This window comes from Schistocerca cancellata, chromosome 4 (assembly GCF_023864275.1).
Source record: "Schistocerca cancellata isolate TAMUIC-IGC-003103 chromosome 4, iqSchCanc2.1, whole genome shotgun sequence".
NCBI lineage: Eukaryota > Metazoa > Arthropoda > Insecta > Orthoptera > Acrididae > Schistocerca > Schistocerca cancellata.
Genome location: NC_064629.1, coordinates 55,109,339 through 55,129,484, shown reverse-complemented (window position 1 = coordinate 55,129,484; position 20,146 = coordinate 55,109,339). Strand labels below are relative to the sequence as shown.

The following is a 20,146-nucleotide window of genomic DNA, read 5'->3' as shown; positions in this document are numbered from 1 at the left end:
GCAGCCATCTGCCGCTCCATTTGACCACAACTGATTACCTTGTCTCATTCTGGCAGCAGTGCCTGTGGTTCAGAATGCTCCCTCTAATGTGAAACAATGCTATGTGCAATAACAAACTCCTGGGCTACAGTCATCACATTCCATTCTTGTTCCAGTTTCCTGGTATTTCTTCCACATGTATTTTTCCGACAGCTGCAACACACTGTGTACCATCAGATCACATGGAATAAATAAATAAATAAATAAAGTCATCCAGATGTTGTCTCTGGGCCATGTCATAATGAAGAACACCATCACAGTGATCCATAGGTGCTCACTAACTGACACCCGCTGTCTTTTCCTGTTAATTCAAATGTCTCATGTTGTGGGGTCAGCCCATTTGGTGCTATAGTTCCACTGACTTCATGCCATGTGATGTTCAACTTTCTATGGATGACTGGGAGGCCTATGGCAACATGCTACTGCACTTTCACTCACTTCCACAGAGTAGTTAATATGTTATGTTATTTTATTGATCACATTATTAAGTTTTGCAGAATAATGTACTTCACCATCTATTCTGTTCCCTAAATTTCCTCATTTATCTCCTTCATGTTTTAAATTTGTGTAACATTTAAAGGACAAGACATTTTCATCAAATAGTGACCCTGTCTGTGCGAAATTACTTTATTTTCTGACAGGATAAAGCAGAAAACTGTAATCTTTTTGATTAAATGCATTGAGAGCAGTGAAGATTACAGTTTAATTTGGAAAAAAGAAGTATACTCAGTTTTTGTCATGTTCACTAATCCAACCACCTGTTATCTACAAATGAATGGTTGCTGGCAGAGTACTTTCCTTATGATTTCTATGCTAATAACCTTTGTTCTTCAGATACCATTGGTTTTCATTTGCAGCCAGAGGATCGACAAAGTTTAGAGTGGAAGAGAGAATTCCTTAATTTTGCTAGTTATGTGTTCTGTCAGTCATATTCACAAAAAAGGCACTATTTAGCATTTAAAAGTAGAACAATCAAAATAAACGACTATTGCAAATACAGTCAGATTTTGATATGATTTCTAGGATGAATTTGCAATTTTTCAGTTTCAATACAGAAAAAAAGGAAAATTTTAATATGTAACTATGATACATAATTCATACTTCTCCCTTGTACCTCCACAGTCTTAGCAGCACCTTGATTTAATTTTGATATATCCATCTGCAGAATACTTGCAAGGCTTCTCTTGATATTTATAGACCACAATGGCTCATCTTTCAAAATACTGATTGATTGTACATAGCCTTGTTGATAATGAACAATAAATTGGTTCTCAAGGTGATGAGAATTGTTTGGTAAGAGTATATTTTTTACATGATTTCTTTCCTTATCATTGTCACCTAAATTTCCATTATGTAGTGATGTTGAACAGTCATGAAACTGCAAAGGAGAAACCATTGTTAAAATGTTGTGAGAAAAGTGATGATATTACATTAAATTTTTGTTACAGATACAATAGAAGTTAGAAAACTATAAAAACTCCACTATAATGAAAGGTTTTCTATACTAATAATAATAATAATAAAAATAGTAATTCAGAATTATGTATTGTTGGAGATAGAGTTATTTTGTAAAAGGAAAAAGATATTTTGAGAAGACCAAAGTTATTCTCAAGAATTAAGAAGTATGGGCAATTAAAAAAAGTTACAGCATATTTTTGAAACATTTATGAACCCACATTGCAATATAACTAGTGAACTCCAGTGATTTTTCCCTCCAAAGCCATAACTTTAAAAGGAAGTTAATGTAATATAATACAATAACCTTTTGTATTGTTTACATCAGTTCATCATGTTATTCAATTCTATGTAGCTTTTAAGAGCATACATTTTTTTAAAAATAAGTGAAGTATTTAAGAAACACAGTAAAATTTTAACAGCATTAAAACATATTCTGTGAGTAATATATTATCAGCCTGTCTGGCTACCCGTGTGGTCTAACGCACTGCTTTCCAAGTGGGAAGGCATGATGGTCCCCAGCATGAATCCGACCAGTGGATTAGTGTCGAGGTCTGGTGTGCCAGTCAGCCTGTGGATGGTTTTTAAGGCAGTGTTCCATCTGCCTCAGCAAATACGGGCTGGTTCCCCTTATTCCGCCTCAGTTACTCTGTCAGTGACTGCTGCGCAAACACTGTCTCCATGTATTCGTACACTATAATTACTCTACCACGCAAACATTGAGGTTACACTCACCTGGAATGAAATGTTCCTGGGGGGGATCCACTGGGGGCCAAACGGTATAAGTCCCCATGTCAATACACTCACACATACATACATACATACATACATGCATACATACAATACATTATCTGTTTTGCTTTTGTCCAAATGTGTGTCATCCATTTTTAGCTGTCAATCTTCTCTTCCTGTATTGCCCATTTTATGATTTCTTTACAAAAGAGCCATTATCGATCAATTAATTGGTAAGAAAAGAAAAATACTCTATCTTTATAACAGTATTGTTATATACAGCTTCATTTCATACTTTAGTTGCCATTTGTTTGGCTGGCCCATCACTTGTGCCATTTTAGCTTCACCTAGTGTTTATAGTACAGGAGTGTACATCAAAATCTTCACCAATAATCTGTAAGACTTGCTGCTTATTGTGTGTTTAGGAGAAAAATGTTAATGACCAGAGGGCAGCCACTACTGAGGAACAAATGTAGCAGCATTATCTTCATTGTAGTAATGAAAATTTGATTTAGGAACAATTTGTGCTCAAAGAATCTGACAGTAAACTATTCTAATTTAATGTTTGTGATATGCAATTCTGAAAGTGATCAATGATGAGAAAGGATTCAGTTGTATAATGTTTATTACAATATTACAATTAGTAGATTCAGTAAGAATGAAATCAAAATGGACAGCTCTGATGATGATCTCTACTAAAATTGCTCTATTAATTCTCACTCGCACTAAGTGACAACACTTTTTATATTGTAGAACATTAAAATTTAAAGTGATGCCTAGAAAAGTTTGTTGCTTCATAAGGAAATAATCTTCTGAATTACATTGCCTTATCATGTGCTGTAGAAGGAAGAAAGGAAGGAAGGAAGGTTAGGGTTTAATGTCCTATCAGCATCAAAGCCATTAGAGATGGATTACAATTTCAGAATGATTCAGTAATGGAAGAAGGAAATTGGCCATGACCTTTCAAAGGAACCCTCCTGGGGGTGATTTTAAGGAAAGTACGAAAAACCTAAATCAGGATGGCTGGACATGGATTTAAACTCTCATCCTTCTGAATGCAAGTTCAGTCTGCCAATCACTGCGCCACCTTTCTCAGTACATGCTGTAGAGTACTATACCTTCTGGAGCATAAAATAGTCAACAATAGGGTATATATAGAACACAATTTGATCTTCAACTCCAAAAATAACTCAATGCCATGAGTATGTAATGCTAAGAATCAGAACTTCCTGGTTTGGGTAATGCATTATTAGTACCCCTCTGTCTTAATATTCTCAAGAAAACAAAAACACTCCTTGGGCCACCACATCCCATTGGTGTACTTCTGTGATAGGTTCACAAATATTTCTTTTAGCACTGGTTGAAGGCTGTGTGTCCTCTATTATTAAAATTATGGGAAAAAAACATTACAGTAAATTACCTGATATTTCCACATAAACAAAAATGGTATTTACTACACTTTACATACTGCACAAAGCATATAGTAGTTATGGAAGATCAATGTATTATTCCACAAAACAAACTCATTCTGTGGATATACAATAGCAAATGCTTGCTAGTATAATCAAGATTTGCAACAGATTAGTGATGGAGAACAACTCCATCCATTTCTCATATACACTGTTACTGCTTGAAACCATGACTCTTCAAATATCAGAAATACCCAAAGGTGTTCAAGATGGTGTCCAGTGTAAAAGTCTATTGTGTATCTCATCAAAAAAGTGCCAATTTTGCTGGTAAGAAGAAAGTGTGTGTAAAATATAAACGTGAAATATCAAAACTAAATGACTGTGTTTCTAAATTACAACTCATAATCAGTGAACTGAAAATGGACATTAGTAAAGTTACATTAGAAAAACGTGAGCTGATTTTGAAACAGGAAATGACAAAAGAAGACTCAGATAAGTTTACAAAAGATGTGTGCAGAAACAGTTCACAGAGTGTCGGAAATTTAAAAAAAAAGTGTGGAAACAGCATAAATTTAGTGCACAACAATGGCTGTGATGTATTATCTATGATAAATTACGAAAACTCCAAAAGTAAACAAAGTGCTCTTGCATCGTCAAGAAGTAGTGTGTTTAGTAACTCCTGTAAAATAAATAACAACAGCTACAAGAAAGTTTTAAGTACTGGAAAGCGTGTGGGGGCAATACACAAGATTTTATTTCTATCTGATAGTCATGGATGACACTGTGCTAGTTTATTAAATCAAACACTTCTGCCAAGATATTTTGCAATGTCCATTGTCGACCAAATGCTCAATTGAAATATGTTGTTAATAACATTGAAGAAAAGGTAAAGGACTTAGTAAATTTGACTGTGTTATTGTACTGACTGGAACAAATGATGTAGAATCAGATATCAAGGATTACCAATGCACAGCACCCTACAGATTTGACAGGGTGGACTGGAATGACAAAATATACAAAATGAACATGTTCTAGATGGAATATGTTACCCAGTATGGTCACGTCTGCAGCTCGTGGTCTCGCGGTCGCATTCTCGCTTCCCATGCATGGGGTCCCGTGTTCGATTCCCGGAAGGGTCAGGACTCGGTGTCTGTGTTGTCCTCATCATTTCATCATCATTCATGAAAGTGGCAAGATTGGACTGAGGAAAGGTTGGGAATTTGTACGGGTGATGATAACCTCACAGTTGAGCACCCCAAAAACCAATCATCATCATCAGTACAGTGACACTAAGATACTGGATGTTAATCTGTTTTTAAGGAGCACTGATTATACAAAGTATGGGCTACATTTGGTGCTGGGAGGGAAAGAAAAACTATGCAGGAACCTTCATTATTCAGCTATGATTCATTCCACCACACCATCACTGATCTCTGTAACTGCTTGTAACAGGCAGATCAATCACTCACCAAAACTGTATGCTTACAATATTGGAAAATAACAGAAGAAAAAAAAAATAATAATAATTACAGTAAATATGCATACTATGGAACAAACAAGCATCAAGGAAGCAACACAGAAGACCATATCACCACAGTATACAAAAATAACAGAAGAAGAAACCTTCAGTGGAATGAACAAATGGCAGGGAACCAGCACAGAAGACAACATGACCATGTAAAAAGATTAAGGAGGAAGCCAAATCAGAGTGGACAGAAGATATAAACAACAGATCATGATGAAGCACCAGGCAGAAGTTAGCATCCAAACAACACATGAACGATTTTTTATGGCCCAATCCACTGCAGAAGAAAACGACCATGTAGTAGTCCAGGACTCCCAGGTGGTGAAAATCATGTTAGAAACAAAAAGAAGATTATGGCCTACTCTTCAAAGAATTAACCCAGCAAGAAATATACATCTCATAGAACTGAATAATTCTTTAACTCTCCTTTATCATAATGTACAGGGCTTAATCGGTAAGCTATATGAGCTAGAGGTCTTTTTGAATGGTTCATTGAAGGAAATGTCTATCTTGCATGTAACGGAGCACTGGCTGCAAGAAATACAGAAATGTGCAGTTGGGATTTCAGATTTTCAGTTGGGCTGCAGCTTTTGGAGGGAAACATATAGAGGGGGTGGAACATGCATATATGTAAGAATAGATATTAAATTAAAGTAAAGTAGGTTTATAAATGTCTGCTGTATTGAAAAAGATTTGGAATACTGTTTATGTGAACTGAAAGATAGTAAAATATTAATTGCATGTATATATAGGTCCCCATCTGGCAATTTTAAATTGTTCTCTGAAAATTTGGAAAATCTTCTGAACTATCTAAATAGTCAGTCAAAACACATAATTGTGCTTGGGTATTTCAATGTTAATTTCAAGGACAACTGTAAAAAAGGGCAAAAACTTGTTAACCTACCAGGTTTCTCTGACCATCAAGAAGTTAAATTGACTCTAGAGAAATCTCATGAGAAAAGTAACAAGAGGGGTTATATTGAGGGAAGATTAATTAATGATGACAGCATTAGGTTTTTTAATCTAATGTTAAAAAATTTAAACTGGGACATGGAAAGCAATAGTTCTGTGGATATAAAATTCAAGTTCTTGTCAAATTATAAATACTGCTATGATATTTCATTCCCTCTGAACAGAATGAAAATTAACAAACACTCAAATTCTTGGATAACAAGTGAAATCAGAGTGTCATCAGAAAGTCTTAGAATCCTATGTAAGTGTGCAAAGTAAAATACTGTCTTGAAACAATATGTAAAGTGTTATAGGGGAAAGCACGGGGAAGCCATAGTTGCTGCAAAAAAGAAGCACAATGATTCATCTGTCAGAAAGGGTAACAACAAAATGAAATCCATGTGGAAAGTCATTACTAACCATACAGGCAAACATGAAAATGCAAGTAATAAAATCACCATAAAACACAGAAATGAAGTTTTTGATGATTCACTTCTAATAGCTAATATATTTAATTATATTTATATTAATGTAGCCGGAAACGTGATCACAACTAAATGTAATCCAAAGATGAAGGTATCAACTCCAATAAATGAAAGGACAATGTACCTATATCCCGTAACACCCAAAGAAGTACAAACGGCTATCAGCAAACTAAAGAGTAAAATGACCTGTGGATTTGATGGTATCCCTGACGAAATTATTAAATACAGTACCAATAATATTGTCTCCCAACTTCTGGGCATAATCAATGACTCCTTTGAAATTGAAAGAATAATGTATGATAGATTGCTAGACTTCCTAAACAAAAATAAAATTCTTGGAAATGCACAGAATGGTTTCAGAAAAGGCAAAGCTACACAAACGGTTGTCTTCAGTTTCCTAAAACTTGTTTACAGATCAACTGAGGACAAGGAACTGATCTGTGGGTTGTTTTTGGATCTTTCTAAAGAGTTTGATCTTATAAATCATAAGCTACTGCTGTTAAAACTGTATTATTATGGTGTGCATGGTATGAGTGGTTCAAGTTATATTTAACTGATAGGAAACAAAGAGCACAACTTTCTCAGGATGGAAATGTGTACCATTCTGAATATAGAAGTTCTAATTATGGGGTTCCCCAGAGCTCAGTATTGAGACCATTGTTATTCTTGATTTTTATTAATGACCTACCACAAAAATTTTCAACAGCTGATACCAAATTATTTGCTGATTATATGAGCTTCATTACAAAAGGTAAAAATGATTATGAGATGGAGCAAAATGGTTTAAACATAACTGTCTAGTTGTCAATGACAAGAAAACTGTATGGATGAACTTCAACCACGTAAGGAACAAAAATACACTACTGACCATTAAAATTGTTACACCACAAAAATGATGTGCTACAGATGTGAAATTTAACCAACAGGAAGAAGATGCTGTGATATGTAAATGGTTAGCTTTCCAGAGCATTCACACAAGGTTGGCATGAGTGGCGACACCTACAACGTGCTGACATGCGGAAAGTTTCCAACCGATTTCTCATACACAAACAGCAGTTGACTGGCATTGCCTGGTGAAACATTGTTCTGATGCCTCTTGTAAGGAGGAGAAATGAGTACCATCACATTTCCAGCTACAATAACGGTCAGATTGTAGCCTATCGCGATTGTGGTTTATCATATCGCAACATTGCTGCTCGTGTTGGTCGAGATCCAATGACTGTTAGCAGAATATGGAATTGGTGGGTTCAGGAGGGTAATACGGAATGCCGTGCTGGATCCCAACAGCCTCGTATCACTAGCAGTTGAGATGACAGGCATCTTATCCACATGGCTGTAATGGTTCGTGCAGCCACGTCTCGATCCCTGAGTCAACAGATAGGGACATTTGCAAGACAACAACCATCTGCACGAACAGTTTGATGATGTTTGCAGCAGCATGGACTATCAGCTCGGAGACCATGGCTGCGGTTACCCTTGACGCTGCATCACAGACAGGAGCGCCTGCGATGGTGTACTTGACAACGAACCTGGGTGCACGAATGGCAAAACGTCATTTCTTCGGACGAATCCAGGTTCTGTTTACAGCTTCATGATGCTCGCATCCGTCTTTGGCGACATTGTGGTGAACGCACATTGGAAGTGTGTATTTGTCATCGCCATACTGGTATATCACCCGGCATGATGGTATGGGGTGCCATTGGTTACACGTCTCAGTCACCTCTCGTTTGCATTGATGGCACTTTGAACAGTGGACGTTACATTTCAGATGTGTTATGACCCGTGGCTCTACCTTTCATTCGATCCCTGCGAAACCCTACATTTCAGCAGGATAATGCATGACCGCATGTTTCAGGTCCTGTACGGGCCTTTCTGGATACAGAAAATGTTCGACTGCTGCCCTGGCCAGCACATTCTCGAAATCTCTCACTAACTGAAAATGTCTGGCCAATGGTGGCCGAGCAACTGGCTTATCACAATATGCCACTTACTATTCTTGATGAATTGTGGTATTGTGTTGAATCTGCACGGGCAGCTGTACCTGTACACGCTATCCAAGCTCTGTTTGACTCAATGCCCAGGCATATCAAGGCTGTTATTACAGCCTGAGGTGGTTGTTCTGGGTATTGATTTCTCAGGATCTATGCGCCCAAATTGTGCGAAAATATAATCACATGTCAGTTCTAGTATAATATCTTTGTTCAATGAATACCCATTTATCATCTGTATTTCTTCTTGGTGTAGCAATTTTAATGGCCAGTAGTGTAGGACCAATGTAAAATTCACATTATCAAATAGCCAAATTCAGCAAAAGGAGAATATAAAATTTTGAGGATTATGGATGGATGAGCATCTAAGATGTGAAAAATGTATAGAAATGCTTAACAAAAAATTAAGCAAGTACCGTTACATATTAAGAGTGCTTAAAGATTGTTGCAATACCAAAACGGTGTTAAGTGCTTATTACACATACATGCATAGTCTACTAAAGTATGGTATAGTGTTCTGGGGAAATACGCCTTTTGCAGAGCAGTCTTTTCAGCTCCAAAGGAAAGCAGTAGGATTAATAAGTGATGTTGCTTACAAGCACCATGTAGAGGTATCCTTAAGGAATTAAAAATCATGGCCTTACCATCTACATTTATATTTGAAAGCACCGGCTTCATTAAAAACCATCAAGTTTCAGATCTGAATAGTGGGATCCACAATTATCAAACAAGGAACAGGGATGACTGTCATAGGGATGTGCACAGAAAAGCAATATATCAGGACAGTGCTGTTTACAGACCAAAAATTCTGTACGGTGCATTGCCAGATAACATAAAAAAAATACCGAACATTAATACATTCAAAAAAGAACTAAAAAAATCTACTAATAAACAACAGCTTCTACAGCATGAATGAATACCGGGAATTTTGCTCAAATCTGTAGGTCTGCTTCATAACTCTCTCAACAAAATTTATTATTATTAACCTTTCTTAGATAAAACCATACTTCTTTCATCCATTTACATATCTAATTATGCACTTAGCTTTTGCACTGTGTTTTACTATGCCTAGTTAACTAAAGTACTGGTATTTAATAGTATTAGTAAAATAAATGAAAGGGTTTTGGTAGCTGTTATTCTATCTGTATAATCTAATTAAGCAGAATAATGTTTTTGTTATCAAGATGTGTTGATACCAATGATAATATTTTATACATAGTGTAAATATGCAATATTTTAGATTGTTCTGTACTTTGACAAGTCCAACATTATGAATGTGATAATAGGAGCACTAAATAAATAAATAAATAAACTAGCACTGAGGATAAGTTACCTGGATTACTGTAACTGTGTGCATTCTGTTGGAGACCATAACTCTTCAAAATTCAGAAATACGTAATGGCAAACTGGTAATGATGATAACATACCTGGATGCCTGAAACTGTGTGCATTCTGTACTGTGTGTTGGTATAAACAAAGAGTCCCGTGATCAGCTGTCCACAGTCATTTGTGATGAGTTTGGAGCAGTTATCAGAACTGTTTTTATACAAAGAGGTTTATGCTTTTAATTCTTCACTAATAAAAAATTGTTTGGGAAATTTATTCACCTACTTCACTAGTATTCCTTATTGATTTATTTACCTTATGACCTCTTCTAGAACTATGAATTTCGATACAGATAAAAACAAATGTGAAAAAATCTGCAGAATTAATGTAGGAATTGAACACAGGTCCTCCATTCCCCAGCCAGATTGTCTTCATTGCTTGGCCACTGCTTTTATTGGAGGGTGTTAAATATATGGGTACATAAGTGGAAATTGTAAAAGTTTATTTTTGTAGTTCCTTGGAAAATATATTTTTGCAGACTCTATTTATGATGATGAAAAATGCTCACTTTTTAATCATTTGTAGGTATCATGAAGTTTAAGTTGATTGTGCATCATAAATTTACGGGACGGTTTTCTCAAAAATGGTGGGTTGTTGAGGAATGAGGAGGTGGGGATGGGTGGTAATGGGCTAATATACCTTACTATCATTTTAGTTTATGTGGTACACAATCAACCTGTCAAACATGAGATGACTCGGTTTGTCACATATGAAGCCTTATGGGTATTAAAAATGAAATATTTAGTAAAGTAAATAAATAAATGCAGAGAATTATAAAATCCCTAACCTGATATTCCAAGCATAAGCTACATCTAGGAATCCAGTGGTCTTCCTATGTAATAAAATGGCATGCATGAGATAAAAACAAAACTTTTGGGGATGTTACAAAACAAGTGGCAGAATAATAGAAACAAAAACATTTTAACAGGTAAATGGCAGGAGAATAGGAAGTAACTCACACCAAGTAAAATTTTTTATAAATAATTGTTTTTCTCATACTGCCACAAAATTACAACCTAACATTTGAAAAAGAGATGCCCTTATAGTATCAATCTACATAGTACAGCTGTTGTCTACATAGTACTCAGTTGTCGACATACCAAGCCCATGAATTAAGTAGTAAACATCAGGATAGTATATACACTCTTATGCTTGTACAATTATATAACATTTAGCTTATATTCTCACAAGTTATAAAGTAAAGAAAGGTTTTATAATGAACTGTTCTACAACTACATTTAGAACTTGCAAATATGTAAAAATAATATGCTTAGAAGCAATTTAAATGTACATAACATGATATTTGCTTAGATAATGACCACAACTTGTGTAAGAAACTGGAAAGCCACCTAACTATCACTTAATCTAATGAAACAATTAGGTTCAAAATGTATATATTTATAAAAAATCATTACAGTTCAAGAATTTATAGCTCAGTAGAAATCTTTGAGTATTCACAGTGCACTTCAAATTTCTTTTGTGTTGTGTTATAATCCCAGGAAAAATATTTAAATTTCATCTTAAAATCCCAAAACAGACATAGTTTTCAAAAAATTTGCTATTAGCATTCTATTTGAATTTTTATAACACCAAAAAATATATGAAACTTAGAAAGTCACTTTTAGAGAAAAGTAACCAAAAAAATGTGATATTGTCTTTTAAAGTTTCAAAGCAACTGTTGAGTTTATCTTCCTTCTACTATGAAAACAGGAATGATAAATAAACAAGAATGATATAACAATAATCATTATGTAAGATAAAAATTATCATATGAGAGTCACCAATATTTGCTTCACATTTAACAAAAATCTTATCTTTCATTGGTCACTTGTGTAAGGAGGTTAAAATGTAAACATTATATTGACTGTAGACTAAGTGCACTGCCATGCCAGTGAGAGAGATGCTGTATGAATGCATTAGAATGTGGATGTATTTTTGTGAAGCTCATTAATGTTTTAGTGCTGCACAGTATTAGCGCACTTGGTGAAATCTCCATCACCCTGAGTTATATGTGGAATCAGATGCCTGAATAAACCACGAAGATCACTTAAATGGCTATCAGTCCTTTTTACTGCTGGCAACCAACTCTATTATCACAGGGAGATCACAATCTTGGGAGTGACAATTATACCTTTTTGACATCTTCAAGGCCTTCTACAATAAAGATAAGTAGACTGTAACTACTCGTTTTCCTAGAACAGTGTCAGAATGAGAAAATTTGAACTCATGTCAATCATGAGAGCATGTGCTAATTACAGTCAGGAATCAGAGTTATTATCATCGTGAATGTTGAACCCTATGGGATGTCATGCATTAAAATTTCCTGAAACTAGAAATAGTTAGGCAGCTTGAGAAGTTAGGTTAACTGGGTCAAAGATTTTGTTAATGCAGTAAGTATAGGGATCAGATACTTTCTATAGCAGTTATGCCCACTATTATCTCCACACTTTGCCTAGGTTCCTTCTTCCTTTTTTGTGATGTCCTTATAGGGGTCCATTTCACTTTGGCGTGGGCCCTTGAAGTCATAATTTTAGTGAAAATTTATATCTTTCACAGCAGGTGGACAAAAATATATAAATTGAAATATCTTGCACACCTTCATGTCCTTCACAGTGTCAGGCAATATTAAAGATGGCAAAGTCACAGCTCTTTGAGGTTCTACAATAACTCACATCAAATGTTAATGCAAATCTGAATACATTTACAATGCATTGATGTGCATCCAGTGACACAACATATCTCAGTATCTTTAAAACTACAGAAGTTGATATTTCACAGTGATAAACATTTGATCAATGAACCTCCAAATTAACAACTTTTAATTTCAACAAATAGTATTTCCGATGATAGTATTGCACAATAGCTATCATTTCCCTAGAGCAACATCGTATTCTCCACATTTACATAGATAATGAATACAGCATGAATACCTCCATATTGTCATACTTGTATAGTTATTTCATGAAAAGTCTAATATTTTGCCATTAATTGTGTTTAAATGTTAATTGCAAGTGCTAGTTAAAAACTGAGCTAATTTAAAAGTGGTCAATGGCATGTGTTGGTGGATAGTAGAAAGTATAGGGACCAGCACTTGAAGAGAAACATAACAGCAATATGTTGAAGAAGTAACTCTCATAAAATTACATCATACAAATGCACCACCAAGTTCTACTTCTGAAATTAAGATGGTCATACATTCTCTCAAGAATAAAAGCTCTTCTGGTTTTCATTGTGTTCCCAATACAGTACTAAGGATTTGTTCCCATATAATAAGTCTGGTATTGTCTGAAATTAGTAAAGCATCACTCACTCAAGGCATTTTTCCAGAGAGACTAAAATATGTTGCTTTTATACCCCTCTATAAGAAAGGTGATAAGAGAGACGTCAGAAACTACCAACCGATTTCACGGCTGACATTATTTTCCAAAATTTTTGAGAAGGTGATGTATTCTAGACTAGTATCTCAACTTGGCAACAATAACATCCTCAGCAAATCACAGTTTGGGTTTCAGAAGGATTGCTCTACTGAGAATTGCATTTACATGTTCACACACCATATTTCAAGCATTAAATAACAAAATAGCACTGGTAGGTATTTTCTGCAGCCTATCCAAGGCATTTGATTGTGTGAATCGTAGTATACTCCTAGATAAATTGAAGTTTTATGGGAGTGATGGTATAACCAACCAATGGATCATGTCATATCTAACCAAAATAATGCAGAAGGTTGTACTTAGTAGTAATTCAACCAACAGAATCCAGGGACATAATTATGGCTGGGGACAAATCATGTATGGGGTTCCCTCTTAGGTCCACTACTGTTTCTCATATATGTAAACGATCTACTATCTAATGTACAACAAGCAGAATTAGTTCTTTTTGCAGATGACACCAGTATCATAATCAGTCCCAATATACATACAGAAATGGATGAAATGGTGAATAAAGTTCTCAACAGTATCATTGGCTGGTTCTCACCCTGAATTTCACAAAGACACATCATACTCAGTTCTACACCTCTAGGGGTACTGCACCAGTAATAAGTGTAACACACAGTGATGAAATAATACATGGGGTGGAAAATTCAAAATTATTAGGTGTCTATATTGATGATGTGAAAGTATTAATGTTTCAGTGTTGTTTTACACACACACACACACACACACACACACACACACATATATATATATATATATATATATATATATATATATATATATATATATATATATATATATATATATTTCATATGCTTTGAAGATTGCTTGTCACATGTCTCATAAATTCTTTGGTTCATTTTTGGTGTAGTGGTGATGATCTCTGGCTATGTTTTGAAATGTGCAGTTAGTGTTTCATATAATGTTGTCATACTGTGCGATGCTTAATAAATGATTCGTTTCTAAAACGGCATTTGATGATTAACATCCACGAGGCTGTGGCTAAGCCATGTCTCCGCTATATCCTTTCTTTCATAAGTGCTAGTTCCGCAAGGTTCGCAGGAGAGCTTCTGTAAAGTTTGGAAGGTAGGAGACGAGGTACTGGCAGAAGTAAGGCTGTGAGGACGGGGCGTGAGTCGTGCTCGGGTAGCTCAGACGGTAGAGCACTTGCCCACGAAAGGCAAAGGTCCCGAGTTCGAGTCTCAGTCTGGCACATAGTTTTAATCTGCCAGGGAGTTTCAAGTCTTCAGTGTGTTCGTCGCCACAAAGAAGTAAACGAATTTCTCCTCCTCCTTTACAATGCAAGGCCTCCACACAAATCTGCGCACCTGAGAGGATCTCACTAAACTGCGTCGGACTGATCTCCTCATCCACCCTATCGCATCTTTAGACTTCCATCTATTTGGTTCAATGAAGGAAGCAGTACGTGGATAATGAGGAAGTTACTGACGCAGCGAGACGTCAGCTCTGACGCCGACTACTAGAGTGCTATTATGAGGGCATACAGGGTCTCCCAGTAAGCTGGCGTAAGTCCATCGCATTGAAAGGAGATTATGTTGGAAAACAGGGTTTTATAGCCAAAAGAGTGAGGAATAATATGGAGTATTGTATCCTGAATAAAACCAACCTGTTTTCAAAAAAAAAAGTGTTTTATTACTTATTGAATGCTAATCGTAATTTGGCTCAAATTAAGGCCAACTTTAACAAGACAGGTCTCAGTACGCTACATTTTTCAGTTTTCTGCGTTCCTGTTAGAGGTGTTCAGCGTGTCGTCCTTGCCTTTGATTGCAATATTGTACTGCACTTGTCTCTACAGTGAGTCTCTACTAACTCTTACAGACTTCCTCAAGATCACTTCATAAATCACAAAGAAAATTTACGACTCGTTGCTGCAGTTCGTTCGCCATGTCAGTTTCACTTTTGAGAGGACCCCAAACATAAAAATCCAGAGGACTGACGTCAGCTGGTCTTTGGAGGCCATGGCGCCGTCCCTGCTTAGCCTAGCCATTTTGGGCCGTACAAGAGCATTAGATGTCGTCTTTCATCAGCAACAAAATGTCCTGGTGCCCCATTATCCATCTATCACAGCCCTGCCCTTTGAATTGAGACAGAGGAGGATATAAACGAAAGTTTACATTTGAAACACATTTGTAATACTGGACATTTTATACTGTGGTGAGTAGCAGCTCGTAAGGACACCTTCGGAGTTATTTTGCAAACTGACAGGCCCATGTAGGAGTATACGGACAATTTTTTGCATCTGTTATCATATACTTTGTCAGTTTTCGATATAAATTATAGGACACCATATACAGAGTGTGTACTGTGTATGACGTAAAGCAGTCATGTTGGTGATTTTTTCTCTTCATTTAACATTATTCTGAATTTCCCCTTTCTCCATGAACCGTGGACCTTGCCAAGATAGAGTGGCTAGCGTGCATCAACAGTACAGACAACCCTACCATGGTGCAACCAGCATGAAGGTGCATATTTTGAGAGGCCAGGCAAAGAAGTGATTCCTCAAGAACGGCAGCAGGCTATTCAGTAGCTGCAGGGGGAACATTCTGGATGAATGACTGATCTGGCCATCTAACACCATCCAACTTGGCCTCACTGTGCTGGAACTGCAAACATTTGAAGCGAGGGGAAACTATAGCTGTTACTTTTCCAGAGGGCAAGCAGCTCTACTATATGGTTAAATGATGATGGCATTCTCTTAGGTAAAATATTCAAGTGGTAAAATAGTCCCGCATTCGGATCTTTGGCGGGGACTATTCAGCAAGATGCCGTCATCAGCAGAAATAAAACTGGCGTTCTACAGTCGGAGCGTGGAGCGTTGCGCTCCTTAATTGCACAGTTTGGTTAGAAAATTTTATAAGGGTGTTGTACGAATTAAAGTTACGTATAGTGGGCATTAGTGGCGGCAGGAAGGGCATCCGTCCACCCCTTAAAATTAACCTTGCCAAGTCCGTTCTAACCATGCCGACCTTGTGTAACCGCGGGACAAGGCACCAGCAAAAGAAACGGGACAAGGCACCAGCAAAAGAAAGAAGAAAAGAAAAGAATCGAGGGCATTACTGAAGTTCGGTGACAGAAGAAACAGGACTCCTGATTACAAGAGCACAAGGTTATAAATACAAAAGCACATAGGGGTAATACAGGAGTTGTTCTAATAATGAATAAAAAATAGGAGTAATTCTAATTCCAATTAAAGCAGGTGCTGATAGGTATCAACATTACTGAACTATCGGTTTAATAAGTCATGGTCGCAAAATGAGCACACGAATTGTATACAGAGATATGGAAAATCTGGTAGAAACTGACCTCAGGGAAGATCAGTAGTGGTCACGGAGGGATGGAGAAACACGTGGGACAATACTAACGCTACGACGTATCATAGAAGATAGACGTACAGAAAGCAGTGTACAGTTTTGACTGAAATACACTCATTGAAATTCTGAAAGTAGCAAGGATAAAATTCAGGAAACGAAAGGTTTTATGCGGTACAGCTAGTACAGAAACCAGATGACAGTTATAACAATCGACTGCCATGAAATAGAAGTAATGGTTGAGAAGGAAGTGAGACAAAACTTTAGCCTACCCCGACTTTATTCAGTCTGTACATTGGATAAGCAGTAAAGGAAACCAAAGAAAAGCTTGAATTAGGAATTAAAGTTCAGAGAGAAGAAATAAAAACTTTGTGGTTTGCCGACGACTTGTAATTCTGTCAGAGACAGCAAAGGACTTAGAAGAACATTTGAACGGAATGGTTCTTGAAAGGACGATATAAGATGAACACAGTTCTTGAAAGAACGATATAAGATGAACACCAACAATAGCAAAACAAGGGTAATTCAATGTAGTCGAATTAAATTAGACAAGGGTTAGACACTAAAAGCAGTAGATGAGTTTTGCGAAGACGAGAAATTTGTTAACTTTGAATATACGCTGAAGCGCCAAACAAACTGGTATATTTGGTGCGGCTAGAAAAAAACCGGACTGATGCTGGAAAAACATTTATTTACAATTATTTACAATTTCATGTTATCTCCTTCAATGTACTCTCCTCCTCGGTCTCTACACCGCTCCATACGAATTTTCCAGTGTTCATAGCAATGCTGCAGATCATTTTCGGTAAGTCCATACATTACTTCCGTCGCTTTTTCTTTTACTGCTTCAACAGTCTCAAATCTAGTTCCTTTCAAAGCTGACTTGACTTTAGGGAAAAGAAAAAAGTCACAGGGGGCCAAATCAGGTGAGTAGGGTGGATGATCTAAGATGGGAATGTTGTGTTTTGCCAAAAACGTCTTCACTGACAACGCACTGTGAGCTGGGGCATTGTCTTGGTGAAGGATCCATGACTTTTTTCTCCACAAATCGTTCCGTTTTCTCTGTACTCGCTCACGTAGGATAGCCAGGACGCTAATGTAGTAATGCTGATTCACTGTTTGTCCCTCTGGTACCCAATCAATGTGCACAATCCCTTTGATGTCAAAAAAAAAAAAAAAACAATCATCATTGCCTTGAATTTCGATTTTGACATTCGTGCTTTTTTTGTCGTGGAGAACCAGGAGTTTTCCAATGCATCGATTGGCGTTTAGTTTCGGGATCGTAAGGAAAAAACCACGATTCATCGCAAGTAATAACATTTTGTAAGAAGGTGGGATCACTTTCAATGTTTTCCAGGATGTCAGAACAAATCATTCTTCGGCGTTCCTTCTGTTCAATTGTGAGACACTTTGGAACCATTTTTGAACACACTTTGTTCATGTTGAAACTTTCATGAAGAATCTGCCTAACACTTTCCTTGTCAACTCCTGTTAACTCAGACACTGCTCTGATTGTTAAACGGCGATCTTGTTGAACAAGTTTACCGATTTTTTCAATGTTTGCATCAGTTTTTGCTGACAATGGTCTGCCAGTGCGAGTGTCATCACTGGTGTCTTCGCGGCCATCTTTAAATCGTTTAAACCACTCAAACACTTGTGTTCGCGATAAACAATCATCGCCGTACACTTGTTGTAACATTACAAACGTTTCACTTGCAGATTTTCCTAGTTTGAAACAAAATTTGATGTTAACACGCTGTTCTTTCTGTACACTCAACATTTTCCGACGCACAGACAAAACGTCAACTACTTAAAACAGACGCCACGGGCAGACTGAGTGCAGGAGGCAGATGAAACTCGAGCAGTAGGCGGAGCGAGAGTCACGTGACAGGCCACGTGACTTTCAGCCTTATTGCATTCGTTTTATTGTTTCACCAGTACTAGTCCGGTTTTTTTCTAGCCACACCTCGTAGGCATGCGTATTGAAATACAGAGATATATAAACAGGTAAAACACGGCGTTGCGGTCGGCAACGACTATATAAGTGAGTTTGAACGTGGTGTTATAGTTGGCGCACGAGCGATGGGACACAACATCTTCGAGGTAGCGGTGAAGTGGGGATTTTCCCGTACGATCTTTTCACGAGTGTACCATGAATATCAGGACACCGGAGAAACATCGAGTCTCCGACATCGCTGCGGCTGGAAAAAGATCCTGCAAGAACGGGACCAACGACGACTGAAGAGAATCGTTCAACATGACAGAAGTGCAACCCTTCAGCAAATAGCTGCAGATTTCAGTGCTGGGCCATGAACAAGTGTTAGCTTGCGAACCATTCAACGAAACATCATCGATATGGGCTTTCGGAGCCAAAGGCCCGCTAGTGTACCCTTGATGACTACACGACACAAAGCTTTACGCCTCACCTGGGCCTGTCAACACTGACATTGGACTGTTGATGATTGGAAACATGTTGCATGGTCGGACGAGTCTCGTTTCAAATTGTATTGAGCGGATGGACGTCTACGGGTATGGAGACAACCTCATGAATCCATGGACAATGCATGTCAATAGGGGACCGTTCAGGCTGGTGGAGTCTCTGTAACGGTGTGGGGCGTGTGCAGTTGGATTAGTATGTGACCTCTGATACGTCTAGATACGACTCTGACAGGTGACACGTACGTAAGCATCCTGTCTGATCACCTACATCCTTTCATGTCAGTTGTGCATACCGACGGACTTGCGTAATTTCAGCAGGACAATGCGGCACCCCAGACATCCAGAATTGCTACACAGAGGTTCCAGGAACACTCTTCTGAGTATAAACACTTCCCAGACATGAACATTATTGAGCATATCTGGGATGCCTTGCAACGTGCTGTTATGGAGAGATCTTCACCCCCTCCTACTCATGGATTTATGAACAGCCGTGCAGGATGCATGGTGTCAGTTCCCTCCAGCACTACTTCAGACATTAGTTGAGTCCATGCCACGTCGTGTTGCGGTACTTCTGCGTGCTCGCGGGAGCCCTACATGATAATAGACAGGTGTACCACTTTCTTTGGCTCTTCAGTGTAAATGTAACAGTTAGGAAGCCTTTTCTGAAGGTGTATGTGTGGAGAGTTGCTTTGTACGGAAGTAAAACGTGGACAATAATCAGTTCGGACAAGGAGAGAATAGACACTTTTGAAATGCAGTGATACAGAAGTATGCTGAAGATAAGATGGGTAGACGAGGAAGTACTGAACAGAAATGGGGAGAAAAGAAATGTGTAGTAGAAGCTGACTACAAGAAGGGATCGGTAGATAGGACACATTCTGAGACATCAATGAATCATCAGTTTAGGTTTTGGATGGAAGTGTGTTTGTGTATTGGGGGGGGGGGGCGGAGGGGGGGGGGGGGCGCAAAAT

The 20,146-nt window shown here is 37.5% G+C and overlaps 1 protein-coding gene across 1 annotated transcript in view; it reads right to left on the bottom strand.

Moving 5' to 3' along the window:
• Positions 1 to 20,146, bottom strand: part of LOC126183224 (uncharacterized) — a 679,892-nt gene that overhangs the window by 551,553 nt on the left and 108,193 nt on the right. Inside the window, exon 3 of the mRNA XM_049925008.1 lies at positions 1,154 to 1,417. Coding sequence (XP_049780965.1) covers positions 1,154 to 1,417 — 264 coding nt within the window. The remainder of the gene's footprint in view (positions 1 to 1,153; positions 1,418 to 20,146) is intronic.